Source organism: Sorex fumeus, unplaced genomic scaffold (assembly GCF_029834395.1).
Source record: "Sorex fumeus unplaced genomic scaffold, SorFum_2.1 ptg000240l, whole genome shotgun sequence".
In the NCBI taxonomy this organism is placed as follows: Eukaryota; Metazoa; Chordata; class Mammalia; order Eulipotyphla; family Soricidae; genus Sorex; species Sorex fumeus.
The window spans coordinates 3807335-3826042 of record NW_026606297.1 but is presented as its reverse complement, the minus strand read 5'-3'; the positions used below and the strand labels follow the sequence as shown (position 1 = coordinate 3826042).

The 18708-nt window shown below is 39.3% G+C and overlaps 1 protein-coding gene across 1 annotated transcript; it reads left to right on the top strand.

Moving 5' to 3' along the window:
* The first annotated feature begins 291 nt into the window (after nucleotides 1-291).
* Nucleotides 292-525, top strand: LOC130018162 (V-type proton ATPase subunit G 2-like). Its single transcript, XM_056108964.1, has one exon. The coding sequence runs from the start codon at nucleotides 292-294 to the stop codon at nucleotides 523-525; it is 234 nt and encodes a 77-aa protein (XP_055964939.1).
* Nucleotides 526-18708: the final 18183 nt, after the last annotated feature.

Here is an 18708-nt window from a genome sequence, read left to right as displayed (position 1 = left end):
CCCTCTTTCACTACTGATAGGATTGTCACCTGGAAAACAATTGTCCACGTCTCAAAAAACTAAGAATTGAGATTCCTGCCTCCCTCAAGTGGGAGAGAGGATTGATTGGTAGGCGAAAAGATAAGACAAAGAGAGAAAAGAGATAGAGGATAAACATTACAGTCAAAACGAAACAAACACAAAACTCACAGTGAGCTCAAGGACAGGGACAGATCAAAAGAGAAAAACACAGACTTTTGAGAAACAACCGTAAATACGGGAAGGCCCCGCGTCTGAAGCAGGCCAAGGAGGATGGGATCGGAACAACAGCGCAGAGAGCGGGAGCAGGAATTCCAGAGCAAACAGCAGGAAGCCATGGGTTCCCAAGGGAACCTGTCAGCTGAGGTGGAGCAGGTGATAAGGCACCAGGTTCAAGGCATGCAGAGCTCCCAACAGAGAAACCGTGAGCGTGTCCTGGCCCAACTTCTCGTCATTGTCTGTGATGTGAGGCCCCAGATCCATGCCAACTACTGGATGACTGCCTAGGAGTCATGAGAGGTCCTGGCTTCTCATGGGGAGTTTCCCCCTTGAAGAAATCCCCTTATTGATGTTACTTCTAGCTGTAGTCCTGCTCTCCTTTCCATTCTTAGACATTCTCAGAGGCAGGATTCAGTAGTTCTGGAAGTTAATGAATATCCTGTCCAGAGCTGAATCTCCTTACTGTGCTTTAACCTTCATCAGGACCTAAGTTACCCACAACCAATGCCCTTGTGAAAAGTTAGAGCATGGAGAAGTAGAGATGCGGGAAACATCCCAAATTCTGGTGGGTTTCGTCCAACCTTGTCACCTACAAAACCAGTACAAGCTACTTCCCCTGTAGCTTCAGAGGCCTCCTCTGAGAGACTAGAATAACAGTGTCTACTACAGGTCTACTGCAAGGAGAGCGAATCACTCTAGAGCCTGGCATGTAGTTTTGATTTGTGAACAGCAGCCCTATGATACTATTACCGACTCCCACCTGTCCATTCTCTGGCCAAAACCTTCTCATGGCTGTCTAAGCCCTTCCTCACACCACTGAGGCCTGCCTGGTGTTCTAATCCTACTCATTCATTCTGTGACCCGAGTCTAAATTCTCTGAAGAATTGGCTCTTCCCACTTCTCTTTTCTCAGAAACTATAAAATGTGACAAGATGGAATTATGACTTCTTGTATAATCTCCCTTTTGGGTTTCTGGGAGGATGTTGCAATTCTGTCTCAAGTTTTTTTTTTTTTTTCATTGCATTTCTCCTTCCACTGTTCCCCCCAAACCCATGAGATGTTTACTGCTTCCTGAGATAAAGTGATGCTGTGTCCCCTTGTATGCATAGCCTCCCTTTAACACATCCTCAACACTTCACTTTACCTTTGTGACTGTTTAAAAGTCAATAAAATAAGTATGGGAAAAACAAAAAACAAACAAACATAAAAAAACTAAGAATTGAGCTTCGTGACCCAGAGATCTTGGAATTTGGAACATCCTGGAATTTCCCTAACTGCCAGTAAATGATTGAGTGTACAGTTATCTATCATTTCAGAAAAGATATTTATACTTTTTGGTTTATTGCAAGGGTTTCATTAACAGCCAAAATCTGGAAACAACATAAGGGTCCAAGAATCATATGACTGGGTAAAGAAATGGGGTCTAAAAAAACATTGAGATGCAGAATTCCAGGCATACAGCAATGCTGGATTCTTGGGCTTTTGGTTTGAATATCTCCTCATAATCCCTCATGCATATGACTCCCTGGAATTGAGGTGAGAAAAGAAAAAATATGGCAAATTCATGTATTAATAATCTTGATATTTTGTAAATATGTATTTTGCTCTTTAACTTTAAGCCCCTTCATGGTTTGAAGATAATTCTCAGTCGCTCTTTTATACTCAGTCTTCCAGCACTGATTTTGGGTGTTATTGAACAACATTTCAGAGGGTATAATTCTGCTGTGTGAAAATCTGATTCATCTGGAAACTAACAACAGCCATGAAATAATAACTTAGGTTTATTTGTTGGATTGATTCACCCATAAATAAACAATGAATATTCTAGAGAAATATCAATAAATAATGGGTTTAATAATGGAAGAAATTTCATTCGTGGGTTATAAAAAGTAAAAAATGCTGGGAATAAATCTGTGAAAACTGTAGAAATGTTTTTAATTTAATACTCAAGATATAATGATAATAAAGACACAAAGAAAATAAACCTAATTTTTAATTAAGATACACGAAGCTTTTGTTTGCTTTAGTTTTGAGCCATGCCCAGCTTCGCTCATAGTTTATTCATGCCTCTAAGCTCAGTAATCATGTCAGGCAGTCTTAAAGAATTATCTAGGATGTCTAGGATAGAATGTGGGTCACCAGCATGCAACGCAAATGCCCGAGCCACTGGTTTGTTCCTCTGACCCCTCAAGATACATCAACGATAATTCGTTTTAAAATGATGCATGACTTTGAATTGTTTCATTCAAAATAGGAGACAAGGACTTAGAAGGATTCTTGCCTTATATCCAGACAACTCAGGTCCTAGCACCAGTTGTGGTTCTCTTGGCACCACTTACAGTGCTCCCTAAGCACAGAACCAGGAAGAAACCCTGGGCACTGTGGGGTATGGCCCCCAAGCAAAAACAAATCACCCCTAAACCAAACTACCAGACAAGGTTATATGTTCACAAATATTTATATTTGATTTAGTAATTCATTACAGTCAAGTTGTCTGGCAGATGGTATTGGAGGAGAAAATTTAGTAAATTATATTTTATTATTTGACTGTCACTGTCACTGTCCTCCCGTTGTTCGTCGATTTGCTCAAGCGGGCCCAGTAACGTCTCTATTGTGAGCCTTTGTTGTTACTATGTTTGGCATATCGAATACGTCACGGGAGCTTGCCAGGCTTTGCTGTGATTATTTGACTAAGTTCATTTTTTTTATAATTAAAACATTTTATTCTTAGTATAGAACATCATTGGTCTGACCGAAATGAGAAGATATCAATCACATCACGCCATTTTTGACACTGGAGAACTGTTCCTTGGAACATGTGACAAAAGAGGCATCTGTGGTGCTGGTATCCTTGTCAACACGAACTTAGCCACAAGCATTGATTCATTCAAATGCCTAACAATCCGAATAGGACAATTACACTTGAATAGATGTGGCTCACTGCCGGCAGTTTCTATCTTTGTTGTCTATGCACCAACATCCAATTATGGTGAAAGAGAAATTGAGAAGTTCTACATGGAGCTGGAGAAGTTATATAAAGAAGACCACATCTTCTACAAGAACATTGTCGGTGATTTTAATGCCAAGATAGGACCAAGAAGATCAGCCAAGGAATCAGCTCATTGAAGTTTCTCAGGAGTTCAAGATGTTGCTCTGTCTAACGTTTATTGATTTAAAGATGGCCTTTGATTCTGTTGAGATGGAAGCAGTCATAGAAGCCCTAACCAATCGGGGCATTCAAGCCCAATACATCAAGATCCTCCATGAGCTGTATTGCAGATTCACTACCAGGGTCTCACCATTCTACAAAGAAGTAATCATCCATGTCAAGAGAGGGGTTCGGCAAGGTGATACCATTTCACCGAAACTCTTCAGTGCCACCCTCAAGAACATCATGCGACGACTGGAATGGGAAGGAATGGGAGTGAAGATAGATGGTCGGCAATTACACCACCTCCGCTTTGCTGATGACATTGTTTTAATAACACCAAACATCAGCTAAGCAGCACAAATGCTGAATGACTTTAACCGTGAATGTGGAAAGGTCAGACTACAGCTGAATCTTACAAAGACAATGTTTATGAGAATCAGCCTTGTTCCTGACGCTCCATTCGCTGTCAACGGAACCACCATCTCTGAATGCAACAGTTATATATACCTAGGTCGAGAAATCAACATGATGAATGACCTGGCACCTGAGTTACGCAGGAGCAAGAGAGTGGCTTGGAACGCCTTCAAGAGTGTTGAAGAAATAACTAAGAAGACAAAGAAACTCCAGCTAAGAGCACATCTCTTCGATTCCACTGTTCTTCCTGCATTAACATATGCCTCAGAGACCTGGACACTATGAAAACAGGATGAGAACGCTATTCGGTTCTCTCAAAGAGGAATCGAAAGAGCTATGCTTGGAATATCACGATTCACTCAAATGAGAGATAGAATCCGGAGTTCTGATCTTCATCAACGCTCAAGAATCAGGGATGCTGTCTCATTTGCCAAGACATCAAAAATCAGATGGGCTGGACACGTAATGAGGTTTACAGACAACCGCTGGACTAGAGCCATTACTGATTGGATTCCACGGGACATCAAAAGATCGCATGGACGCCCACTTACAAGATGGTCGGACTTCTTCGTCAAGACCCTGAATGATGGGTTTGAGGCTCTGCATGTTCCTAGAACGAACAGATGCCATTGGGCTATGCTAGCACGGAACAGGGATGAACGGAGACATTACTGGAACCCGCTCGAGTAAATCAATGAATAACGGGGGATCAAGTGATCAAGTGATAGAGCGAGAGTATAGAATTAAGTTGTTTATGTGGCATGTAACTGATCCTGATTAGTTCCCTGGTACCAAATGTTCCCCTGAAGAATCATGAGGTATAGCTTTGATGCCCCTAGAGTATACAGGGCTGATGTGTGTGATCCCTGGCACCACAAGACCTAAGAGATTAGAACCCTCAGTCCTCTTCACTGAAATGCTGATTCATCTGGCAAAGAATTGCCCATGGGCCCATCCTCTATGAGCACTTACTAGGAGCTATCCCCCCATTCACTTATTCTAATTTGCATTTGAAATAAATTAAAATATGATATTCTCTATCTGGTAAAATGTACAGTTTTTGAGCATCTTGTTGTATCCAAAGATTAGACTTAGTTAAGATTTTTTATTTTTTAATCATAATGAATATATAAATCTGTTTTTGCATTTATGTTTGTTTAACACTGCTTCATAGTAATTAAATTATGAGAAGCTAGATAATATCTCAAACAACCAAGGGAAATTTAAACTGATTTTAAAAGACAAATGAAGCTTATCAATTCCTTCTAAATAAAATTGGGAAAAACAGACAAAATAACAGTCAACAATATTAATCCTTAGACAATCTATTCTTCAAAACTTGAGTAAGATACAGACTAGCATGTCACATATTTTTTTTTGACTGTCAATTGGGGCCTTATGAATGTTTAACTGGCCTTGAATTATCTCTCACAGATGGCCAGGTTGTTTAAACAGATGGCTGTTCGGTTGACCTTTACATTTTTGTTTTTCTTTTCATAATAACCTGTGACTTATAAAGGGTCAAATTCTGTATTTGGTGTAATTGGATTTTTTATTTCTACTGTCTTTCTAGACCAAAATATTACTTAACCCTGTACAAAATGTGCACATATTCCTAAAGTATAAAATTTCAATAATGTACATATTGTATCAGAGGAAGCATTTTAAAAGAGGTAACATCTGATTTAAGAAAAAAATATTGAATTCTAGCAGTGTGTAAATAGCAGAAACACCTTTTTTGTATCATTAAAAAATAGGTGCCTCATAGAGCTATAAGAAGGTAGAATAAGAAGGGCTATGGGAGAAGAACTCCATTTCCTATAATGAAAAAAAGTGATTTTACATAGAACTTGTTTGACCTGGTTAAATAGAATTATTCTGAACATCTGGACAATGTGTCCCACAGAACTTAAACTTCACAGAACACCTTTGGTCAGAGATCAGGGCATGGTGGACTATTCAATGGTAGTGTTCACTGAAGTCCAAGAATATCATCTGTATTATATTGGCCCTAGTAATTAGGTATTCTCTGTCAACATGCTAACAAAAGCATCGGCATTTTTCCGCAGTGTTTGACTTATATCCCAGTTATGCAAAAGGTAACAGAAATCATGACAATGTGGAGGTAAGGGGATTTTTCTATCATCTGAATCAAAATTGAAAAAGCACTGATAATGAAAGACCCCCAATCTCAACTGCACCATTTCGTCTGCGTCTAGGTAGCCCTTACTAGTTTTATCTCAGTGGATTTCCCAGACTCATAGGGTCATAAATCACCAGGGCTCCAGCGATTTGAAAGGGCACTATGAGTCGATGAACTTCTCTACAGACCCTGGGAAGTGGATACATACTGACCCCTTAAAAAGGAAAAAATGCAGTTGGTGAGGGGCAGGGGAGATAGCCTTTATGGGTTAGGCACTCGCCTTGCACATAGCTCACCCAGGTTCAATCTCTGGCAATCCATATGGTCCCATAGCTAGGCCTGTCCCCTTCTCCTGCCCCCACAAATAAAGCACATGTATAAAATGCAGTTTTCATAATGCACCTGGTTCTATTCTTTCTTACTCTATTATTTATTTTAAATGTTTTATTAGTGAACCACCAAAAGGTATAGTTACAGATTTACAAATGTATGTGCTCTATTTTTAATGAGACCTCAGGTCAGACTTACTTGTTACTCTGTCTTTATTTTTTGTACCTTGGCATCACCTCATCACAATATTCACATTATCTGTGCCTATTTTGTTCTGGAGTAGAGTTAGTCTCTCTCTCTCCATTCCCTAACCATATATACCCTTTTCCCTACTCAATCCTAGCTCACAACCCAGTGAACACATTACATTCGGTTTTGCTAATCATACATTTCTCGGTTTATTTGAAATAATTGTTTTTCTTAAAATTTAATAAGAAAAAAAAATATATATATATATATTGACTGCAAGTAACGCTCTCACATTCCATGAGTTGTGAAATCATCCTTGCCTGGTTGCTTTGCACTTTAATTTTATATTAATACTTTTTAACTGTTAATTTATCTTAAATTTTAGCAAACTTTATTTCTAAAGTGCTCCCCACATCAGAAACACAATGTTTCACCACAAATGACTTTGTTCCTAAAGCAAACTCTTTAGAAAGAACTCATCTTGTTCTGTTCTGTTTCTTACTTTTTATTGAGTGACTGTGAAATAGATCCATACAAAGCTCTTCATGATTGGATTTCAGTCATACAGTCTTCCAACATCCATCTCTCCACCAGTATACATTTCTCAACACCAGTCTCCCCAGGTTCCCTCCCATCGACCAGCCCCCACCCGAAGCCAACCTCTACGGTGCTTTTCTTTTCTTTCTCTCTCTCAATTTGGACACTGGTTTGCAATATCGATACTGAAAGTTTATCAAGAATATCCTTTTCACAGTCTCTGATCTAAGGGCAAACGGTGTTCAGTAACTAAGGCAACTGAATCTGATTGATAATTTGGCGTGGGAGATGTACAACACACCTGGTGGTGCTCAGTACTTAGCCCTGGCTCTGTGATCAGACTCTTGGCATTGATCAGGGAACCCTATATGTGGTATTGGGGATCAAGTCAGGATCGGACAAATAAAGTCAAGTGCATGAACGTCTACCTTCTCTGCCCCTTTAATTGATAATATGACTCTTTCCTGGCCCTTAAAATTTGAATTAGATTTTGTGACAACTAGAGGCACTGAAAATAACAATTTAAGGCAATACTTTCATAATTAGAAAACTCAGAAACCACATTGGTAGGTAAGGGATAAAGATTTTTGAATGTAAACTTGCCAATATCCATACCCCCTAAATTTCACGTGCACAGATCATAGAAAAACATCCTGGTAATAGATTTAAAAAAAAAGAGAAATTAGAAAAATCCAATTTGATCTCTACTGAGCATTAGTCTGAGTTAAAATCTGAAAATAGATAAATAGAAGCAACATGTTTTCAGGGAATAGAATATAATTATAATAGAATGTAAGTCAGAGTCTCAAATAGAATACAGAAAATATCTGGGATATAATCCAAAATTAGTGAACAAAAGATGAATTAGCATGAGTAAACCATTTTTGAAAGAAAGTCCATTTAGAACAGTCTTGATTTTAGTCAAAAGCTAAATTGAACAGAGTAGTATCAACTGTCTATTACAGCTATATTCAATGAAAGACTGCTGGTGCATTTTAGACAACATATTTATCAAAATGTCTCTAAGGCAATTACCTTGTTTTGTAGGACTGATCTCTTCAGTAAAAGAGAAGCAATTCTGCACAGGGATGGGAAGATATTATATTGGGAATGTGTGTTGGAAGGAGTCAGTTTCTACGGATTTGTTTTGCTTGGAGCATTATGTGCTTCCTGAAACTGAGTGTCAAAGCCCTTTCTCAATATAAGAACTTTTCAGCTATTATGACTTGAAATAAGAATTCCGTCCCATTTTCCCCTTCTTTTTTCTTTGACTTATAATGGCTTTTGCCTTGTCTTGTTTTGGAATATAGTCTCATAATACATTTCCTTTGCTCTCATTAAAAAATATAATTCTTTTTTCAGCAGGGTCTTTTTGGATCGCTTCTAGTCTGTTACATTAAAGCTTGCTAATTTGATTTCCAGGTTCTTCCATTTTTTTGCTAGTGAGCCTCTTGGCTTTGTTTTTGTAGGTTAATTCTGTGATCTGTGCATAGACTCTTCTCAAACTTTCTCTCATACTTTCTCTGTGTATAAATTCTCTTCCACTGCTTGCCATGCTTGAATATGATTAGTATGTTGCTTTTTCTGAGTTATTTTAGGTAGTTTGCATTGTGGTCATACTCAAGATGCTTTCCAGGAGGCTGTGGTCCCATTGACCCATTTGGGTGACTAAGGTCCTCTGTCACCCCTGTGTGCCCTAGGGGTGCATTAGACAATAGCTGTGATCATGTAAATCTGGAGAGTCATAGATCAATATCATCTATGGAGATAACATTGCACCAAAATCAGGAAGGATTGCTGTCTGTCAATACTATCCAAGTGTGCAAGGCCACCAGTTCCAGCTGGACTGTGTACAGCTGAAAGATGAGAAAAGCCACTAGTTATTTCCTCTCAGCTCTAAGGGTAGCTCTGTCAAAGGTAGGCAGAAGTGTGCTCAAGAGATTTTTCAGAATCTGTGACTCCAAACTGTGTGCTGGAACATGGAATCACCAGTTTAACCAGCAAAACATGAGAGATGCTTCCCAGGGACTTTAACCTGCATTTTGGACCCAAGACTTCCCTGCTTTTATGGTGTCGGGAATCGAGGATCCTAAGACCAGGGATGGGGTGGTGGGTATTGAGTGAGTGTCCTGATCTTCAGTAATGATGCTTGTTCCCCTTCCATGATTTCTTTTTTTTAAAATTTTTATTAGTGAAACACCATGAGGTACAGTTGTAGATTTACAAATGTTTGTGCTTGAGTTTTGATTATACAATGATCAAGTACTCATCCCTCCAACAGTGCCCATTTTCCACCACCATGGATCCCAGTATCCCTCCCAAACCCATCCCCCCAGCCCACCCTGCCTCTGTGGCAGGGTATTCCCTTTTGTTCTCTCTCTCCTTTTGGGTGTTGTGGTCTGCAAAAGAGGCATTGAGTGGCAATCATGTTCACTCCATATTCTACTTTCAACATGTATCTCCCATCCTGGGAGGATCCTCCCAACAACCTTTATTTGGTGCTCCCTTCTCTATCTGAGCTGCCCTTTCCCCTAGAGTGTCCAGCTGGCCTCTAAGGCATGGAATAACCTCCTGGTACTGATCATGGCTATTCTTGGGTATTAATTTCCTATTTTCTTACTTTATGTCTCCCAGATGAATGCAATCTTTTTATGGCTATCCCTCTCTTTCTAACTTATTTCGCTTAGCATGATACTTTCCATGTTGTACCACTTGTATGTAAAATTCATGACTTCATCTTTTCTAACAGCTACATAGTACTCCATTGTGTAGATGTACCAAAGTTTCTTTAACCAGTCATCTGTTCTTGGGCATTCAGGTTTTGTTTCCAGTTTCTGGCTATTGTAAAGAGTGCTGCAATGAACAAACAAGTGCAGATGTCACTTCGACTATACATTTTTGCCTCTCTGGGATATATTCCCAGGAGCGGTATTGCTGGGTCAAATGGGAGCTCAATTTCTAAATTTTTGAGAATGGTCCATACTGTTTTCCAGAAGGGCTGAACCAGTCGGCATTCCCACCAACATTGCCTCTTCCATGATTTCTTAATTAACACGGTTTTAATTAAGGGCTTTCCTTCAATCTTTAGAGGGCTTACTTTCAATCTTCTTTCCCCACAGCTTTTTCACCACTGGAGTCCCAGTATCTATGTATATTGATTCAAATTTCAATGCATTTCCTGTGATCTTGGGTGGAGCCAAATCAAATTTTTTCCCATTTTGCCAGCTTGACTTAATCAATACTATTACTAGGCCATTATAAGTATGCATTACTTAGAGCTTATTTTTAAAAAATGTAAAAGATAAAATTTCTTTCTAATTTGTTCACTATCACCATCACTATCATCCCATTGGTCCCCAAATTACTACAGTGGGTGCCAGTAACGTCTCTATTCCTCCTAGCCCTGATATTTTAGCAGCCTCTCCTTACTCATCATTTCCCAATGATTGGAGGCTCTTTAAGGGTCAGGGGAATAAGATCTATTATTGTTACTGTATTTGGCATATTGAATACTCCACCGGTAGCTTGCCAGTCTCTGCCCATGTGGGCGGGATACTGTCGTTAGTTGCGGGGCTCTCCAAGAGGCATAAATGGCTAGGAAGTGTCTTATAATATGTCACATAGCCGCAAAGTGGCCGAGCAGTATGAAAATCAGTCTGGAGTGTGGTGGTGATTGGGCAGTGAAGGTTGGCTGCTGGGGCTAATTTGTTATCAGTAACTATTTTGCTGAATAGCTAAGTTTTACTTATATACCTATATAATAGAACTCACACAAATATTTTTAGTCAAAAAGGTTTGCGAGTGAAAAATGTTTAATAAACCTGAATTAGATGACTATTTCCCTCTAATTTATATTTGCATATACGGAAAAGGAGCATGGTTGTATCTAATTTGTATATGTTATTCACAGCTATACAGCTGCCACAGGTGAATTTTATATATGTAGTATAATGTGAGAGAAAAAAAGGCAAAACTGCTAAGTTTTTATTTATATTTCTAAATACTGAGTATATACATTTTATTATAGCAGTTAGATGGTTAAAATTCTATTTTAGATTATATTTTATCATAAGAGCTACAAGATGTAAAAGCCTTTCATAGATTCATATTAAAATATTTTAACTAACTTATTTTGTTTACCATATTTAATAATGATATAATAAAACCTATGTATTATCCATTTTCTTGATAAATAAAAGTATTAGTACATTTATAGACAACATACTTATTATTTCATCATTTGGGGTTTTTTCTTCAAAATCCCCTTGAAAATAAAGATTATGAAAAATAAATCTCTGCCTCACTTTTGTTTTAATGTCACAGTTGATCTTTCTCTAAACATTAGGAATTAATCATTTAGTCAAATACACTCATCAAGCATACAAACTCTCCTTCTGCCTCTCTCTCTCTCTACATATATATGTATACATATATATATATATATATTTCCGTCACTCTCAATTTGCAGATATTTTGTATTCTGGATCAATAGAACAAGATCTGTTCCTATGTATAATAGTTTCTAGAGTCTTAGGTTTATGAATGCTTATTTACCTTTGCATTGGTTAAAATTGTAACCCAACTCTTTAAGTCTAAGAAGAAGTATCATGACCCTAATTCATGCCAGGAAGCTGTGGGAAGTTCCTAAAAGGTTTTTGTTATCATTAAATCATTTATACCATTAGTGTGTTTTCTCCTAGATGTGTATGTACTCTTGTTGACATAAAGGCCTCCACTCATTCTTTAGGTTGTGATCTAAGTTTTCTTCTACTTGTTCATTATTATGGAAATCTAGTAAATAAAACTCATATTCATCTTATTTCTAGAAAAAAATATGTATTTTTTCTTTAAATTTTTTACATGCATGCATCACAGGCCACCAAAGAGAGTAAATGAATAATGACCACATTAAAACAAAGGCAGAAACATCTAGAAAATACACCGAGAATGACACTGGCCCTCTTTAATGATGATTGCTATTCCTAATTTTCTTTCTATTTAACTTCTCATTCCATCTCATGGACTTCTCTCATTTTATCTAACAAGTTTGTCGAAGGTTTTGTTTTTTTTTTCTTTTCTGGTTTGGCCACCCTTTTGATTTGAGGAAATCTCAAAATAGGTGGAAGCCAATCAAACCATCTGCCTTGGAAGTTTTAGAAAGGCAAATAATCTTTCCTCTTTTTCTCTGGCAGGATGTAATTTAAGCTCACCAATTACACCTCCACTCCCTCCCACCACTGAAGACTGAATCTTGAGTAAATGAAGCAAAAACACCATGACATTTAGAAAATTTTGATAGCAGAATCAGCAGAGGAGCGCATAAGGCTGAGCCCAGAGTGTCTAAGTGGAGTGCAGCCGGCCAGTGGCTTGTGTCCAGGTCATTGCCCAGGCTTTAATCCAGCGGAAGAGCCATGAGCTGTGAATGGACAGCAGTGTTGTCCTGAGCTCACCGATCGATCTTGACTTACTGACTTAAAAGACGCTTCAATACTGGTTTGTAGCATAAACATTCATGTTTAGAAGCGACATATGCTAAAGAAATTGTACCTAGGTTTATGTTTACTAGTATTAAGTTTTACACTGGAGAAAGGACTGTGACCTATTCAGATTAAATCTAAGCATGGTTGGAATAAGTGCAATAACACACTGAAAATCAGCTCATAAAGTCTGGCAGGCAGTTCCCAAGCATTTAATAAATGTCACCTGGAATAAAGTTTTGATTAAAGGCAAGTTTTGCAGACCCAGTGACAATCATCTCTGTGTAGCATGTTGGCACTTGCTATGGAAAACAGTGATTGGTATAATAGCAGCGGACAGGTAGCACAACAAAATGACAGTCTGACATCCTCTGATTCACAGCTCAAGTTGGGATCTGAAACTTTGCAATAAGCTTCCTTTCGATAATTTCAGGTTGTTATCTTTTCACCGAGCAAGTTAACAGAGTTTCTGACACTTGTTGGGCAACTTGGTTTGACAACTGTGTTTTCTAGACACCGATAGACAGTAATGCAGGAAGCAATTAAGCACCGATCACAGTACCACTGTACACAGAGATTAAAGATGAAGTCTTTCTCCATGTTTCAGTAACAGGAGATATTGAGAATCTTGCCAGGACAAAATGCACTTTATAAACATCATGTTGATGCAATCCAATAGACAAAAACAGGATATAATTTCGCTGCCTTGAATGGAAAGTAGAGCTAAACTACTTTTCTCGTCCTTCCATCCCATCCTGCGTGTATAGGAGTTTACATAGTTAGAAAGTTGCATCGCCAAACGACAGGAAAAATTTCAGAGCTACAACTTCGTACTTAACTCTCCTACCACAAAAAAAAAAAAGAGAGAGAGAGAAGCAATTACTCCTGGGCTTCAGTGATTTTGAAAAGAAAGTTTGGGAGGTTTGGATATACAACTCTAACATATCCAGGGCTTTGGATGGTCTCAGAGTAAGACTATGTCAATGGCTCAATACTCAAATCAAAGAACTTTGCTAGAATCAAGTTCTGTTTACATCCCATTTGGCAAAATTCTATGCAGTTCTAAAGGGTACAGGCTGTGGTAATATCATAAGGAATATTTATAGATCAAATGCCCATGTTTCTGAAGGAAAACCTTACCTTTGATAAAAAAAAAATAATCCTTTTAAAATCTCCTGCCCCAGTGCCCGGCTGTTCTCACCGGGGCCCCTTAGAGGGGAGAGGGTTGAGTTTCTCTCCTCCCCCTGCCCCGAACAGAGCCCCAGCAGCTGAGGACATCCAGAGCCAGCCACGGCCATGCTGGGACCACTCTCCACATGTCCAGACAGGTCTCATGCATGAAAGAACTGGCAGAGGAACCCAGCCATGCAGGTCCTGGGGCTGAGATCTCCAAGCCTACTCAGATCGGGACTGGGCCTTCTCCACCTAGACCCTCAATCTTCCAGTAGGTAGGCATCACACTCACCAGCTGCTGCCAGCGCCAGGTTGGTCCCATCAATGGCCAAGACACAGAGACCATAAAACCTAGCTCCCGGAGGAGAACAGTGCAGAGTCTCCTGCCCCCATGCCTGGCTGTCCTCACTGGGGCCCCTTGGAGGGGGAGGGTTGAGTTTCTCTCACCCCCTCTCCGCCCCAAGCAGAGCCCCAGCAGCTGAGGACCTCCGGAGCCAGCCACGGCCATGCTGGGACCACTCTTCACACGTCCGGATGGGCCTCATGCATGAAAGAATTGGCAGAGGAACCCAGCCATGCGGGTCCTGGGGCTGAGGTCTCCAAGCCTACTCGGATTGGCTGCCTTCCACACCAGCTGCCTCCGGCGCCAGGTTGGTCCCATCAACGGCCATGATGCAGAGACTATAAAACCCAGCTCCGGGAAGCACGCAGCTTCCAATGCAGCTGTGGGACATCTTATTATCTTATTTTTCCTTTGGAGAACCTGGCTGGCTACCAATAGTATCCTACCCGCACGGCAGAGTCTGGAAAACTTCCTGTGTCATACTCAATATGCCAAATACCAGTAATAATGATGGGTCTCATTCTCCTAATCCTGAGAGACCATTGAAATGGCTCTTTTAAAATCTCAGGGCTAGGAAGAAGGAGACGTTACTGGTGCCTGCTCGAGGAAATCGACGAACAACAGGATGATCGTGATCGTGATTTATTTATTTATATTATGTATGAAATTACTTCTGAAATGCTCTTAATCTCTTTTAGATAGTATGCAACTGAGAATGTTTTTAAGAGTCATGTGACCTTAGTTAGCCATTGACAACTGTTTAGTTAGTACATAAAACCATTTATTAAGATATTAATACAATATTATCCATTGTATTTGTTAAAAAAAAACAAATGTCAAGAGAGGGGTTCAGCAGGGTGATACCAGTTCACAGAAATGCTTCACTGCCACCTCAAAAATGTCATGCGATGACTGGAATGGGAAGGAATGGGAGTGAAGATAGACGGTCAGCAACTATACCACCTCCTCTTTGCTGATGACATCGTTCTAATTACACCAAACATTAGCCAAGTGGCAAAAATGCTGGCCGACTTCGACCGTGAGTGTGGAAAAGTTGGATTCCAGCTGAATCTCACAAAGACAATGTTTATGAGAAACAATCTCTTTCCTGACATTCCACTTGCACTCAACGGAATGACCATCTCCGAATGCAAAAGTAGCTAGGTTGAGAAGCAATATTATGAATGGCCTGGCACCTGAGTCGCACAGGAGGAAGAGAGCGACTTGGAATGACTTCAAGAGCGTCAAAGAAATAGCTAAGAAGAAGAAGAACATCAGGCTCTAGCACATCTCTTTGATTCCACTGTTCTTCCTGCATTAACATACGCCTCAGAGACCTGGGCCCCATGAAAACAGGATGAGAACGCTATTCGCTATTCGGGTCTCCCAAAGAAGAATAGAAAGAGCTATGCTTGGAATATCACGTTTCACTCAAATGAGAGAGTGAATCTGGAGTTCTGACCTCTTTCGTAGGTCAAGAATCAGGGATGCTGTCTCATTTGCCAAGGCGTCGAAAATCAGATGAGCTGGACATGTAATGAGTTCTGGAGATGACCACTGGACTAGAGCTATTACTGACTGGATTCCATGGGACATCAAAAAACTGTGTGGCTGCCCAGCTACGAGATGGTCAGACTTCTTCGTCAAGATCCTGAACAATCAGTTTGAGGCTCTTTGTGTTCCTAGAACGAAAAGACGCCATTGGGCTACACTAGCATGCGACAGGGACAAATGGAGACATTACTGGCTCCCACTTGAGCATATTGATGATTAACAGGAAGTAAATGATCAAGTGATTGGTATTTGTTAGTTACCTTGTTTCTTCAATCACCTTAATGATCACTCAAATGACTTGGAAACAAAGTGATCATGGGATCAGGGACATGCGATTTTAAGTGTAGACATGGCTCTCATCTCACTGACAGTTGGCCCACACCCCTGGCCATCCTAATGAGTTTTTGAGTGTAGTAGAGGACACCCCATAAGGAAAATATCAAAGCTTTTTCTGTGTTAATGAGCAATGGATTAATTGCATTTCCTGTGAGCCAAAATACTCACATGACTTCTGCCATTTGTAAGAAACATCATGAGAGGCATACAACAATATTACATAAAATGACATTGTATAATATTAAATATGTGATGGGTTCTCTATCAACAATATACAGTCTGCCTTTTTATCTCTGATTTGTTATTTTATTTCTAATTCAGTCCTTGTGAATCTTCAATCAATTTATTTCAGGATCTCTGCGGGGTGCTATGAATATAATAATGGGGTTGTAGGACAGAAATCTTTGATTGAATTCAATTTTGCTCTCATCTCTTTAGTTGAACTACTGGTGGTGGTAAAAGTAGCAGCAGCAGCAGCAATTAGTGTTGTAAGGAAATAGGACAGAATTGAGTGAAATGGTATTTTTTTTTTTTTTTTTGCTTTTTGGGTCACACCCGGTTGTGCACAGGGGTTACTCCTGGCTCTGCACTCAGAAATCACTCCTGGCGGTGTTCAGGGGACCATATGGGATGCTGGGAATCGAACCTGGGTCAGCTGCGTGCAAGGCAAACGCACTACCCCGCTGTGCTATCTCTCCAGCCCCGTGAAATGGTATTTCAGTTCTGAATGTTATGAAATGTAAAAATCTGCGAACATCAAAATACAGAGCCCTGAGCATCCAAAAGTGAACCCTGAGACTATGAGTAGGCAGAAAATAAAGACTAGAGGTTACACCTTCAAAATCATGATGTGTAATTTGATTTGGGACAGATCAGTGAGGGCAAGTATATAATGGTCTAAAACCAAATAAAAGCAATTGCATGTCTTATAGTCAGAAGCACGCAAGGTGATGGCATGTGTAGAAAAGCTGGGATGATGTTAAAGAAGAGTTTACTCATATTTTAAAAATCAGAGTTGAATTATAGTGTCCTGCAAAACATTTTTCTCTCACACCGCAAACATCTGATTTTATTTGTATTTATTCCAATAAATCCATCCAATCTGATCAACAGACAGTATAACCAAATGGTTAGGATACATAGATCCCATTGCCTGGACTTGAGTAAGAAAGTTTCTTCTCTCGGAAGCTTCTCCCCCTTTGTACAAGGAAATGATCGACTGCCTATTTGGCAGATTAGTTTTAGATGCAATATGCACAATACACTAATGATAGTTCTATTCAGAGTGAATTCTCAGCATGTTTTGGTCATTAGGTTTTTACTTTTGCATACAGACTCTGACTATAAATATTTATCTTTCTATACATCTTATCTAGTATAGTGATTTATTTACGGTGTTATTCAATAAATCATTGTAAAATGAAGTGATTTATATTTTTAAAGTTTATTTCATTATGTTGTTTAAGACCCATGGGGCTGACATTTAGAGGAAGTCATCATGTAAAACTACCAATAACTAAATTACCTGGACAGTGATTGTTCAATATATCATTGTGTATCCAAATAAAGAGATAAAATATATTCCAAGACATCATCTCTAATATGAGTTCATACTAAGTAAATGCAAACTTATGTTGATTACTGAGTTGCTGAGTGACCATAAACATAACTCCTGAAAGTGTTTTACCTTTATTTCTTCTAAGTGTCATATTGCACTTTGAGGTCAATTATTTCTTTAACTACTGAAAACAAAACTGCCTTAAACTGCCCATTTTAGAAGTATTGACTCATTTCTTTCTTCGGGTATCTGGCATCTATAATATCAGTGTATACATTTATCTGTATGTGTTTAAATACGGGATTTCTATTCCTTTGCTGTCTCAAATACAGTATTTGTTCTAAAAGCACTGTAGTATTGTAGCACTGTCCTCATGTTGTTCCTTGGTTTGCTAGAGCAGGCACCAGTAACGTCTCCATTGTGAGACTTGGTCCCAGCATGGCTGTGGCTGGCTCCAGAGGTCCTCAGTTGCTGGGGCTCTGCTCGGGGTGGGAGGTGGGAGAGAAACTCAACCCTCCCCTCTCCAAGGGGCCCCAGTGAGGACAGCCAGGCGCGGGGGCAGAAGACTCTGTGCTGTTCTCTGGGAGCTGGGTTTTATAGTCTCTGCAAATAGGGAATAGATATTGCAAAAAATAATTTAGCTATCAAACTGTATAACAACAGAGCAGATCTTTCAGAAAACACAAATGACAATTATTCCATTAAACTAACAAAATATTATATAAAATATATCATTTTTATTATAGTATTTTTTCCTCATCAACAATAAATGATTTAATATAACTTTATAGAACAAATGCACTGGAGCAATAGCACAGTGGGTAGGGCTTTTGCCTTGCATGCAGCCAATTCAGGTTCGATTTTTCCATCACTCTCAGAGAGCCCAGCAAGTTACCGAGAGTATCCTGCCCGCACAGCAGAGTCTGGCAAACTTCCCGTGTCGTATTCTATATGCCAGATACCAGTAACAATGATGGATTTCATTCTCCTAATCCTGAGAGACCATTGAAATGGCTCTTTTAAAATCTCAGGGCTAGGAAGAAGGAAACGTTACTGGTGCTTGCTCGAGGAAATCAACGAACAGGATGATCGTGATCGTGATCTATTCTCTGTAATTTTAGAGTCTATTCTAAAAAAAAAAATTCTAGTAAATAATGTATCTGAATTTAGTAGGTTAGGAAAATAGTTATTATTTTTCAAAAATAAATAGGCATACAGAAAGTATGAATAAAAGGAATTAACCCATCCCCCCAAAAATATACAGTT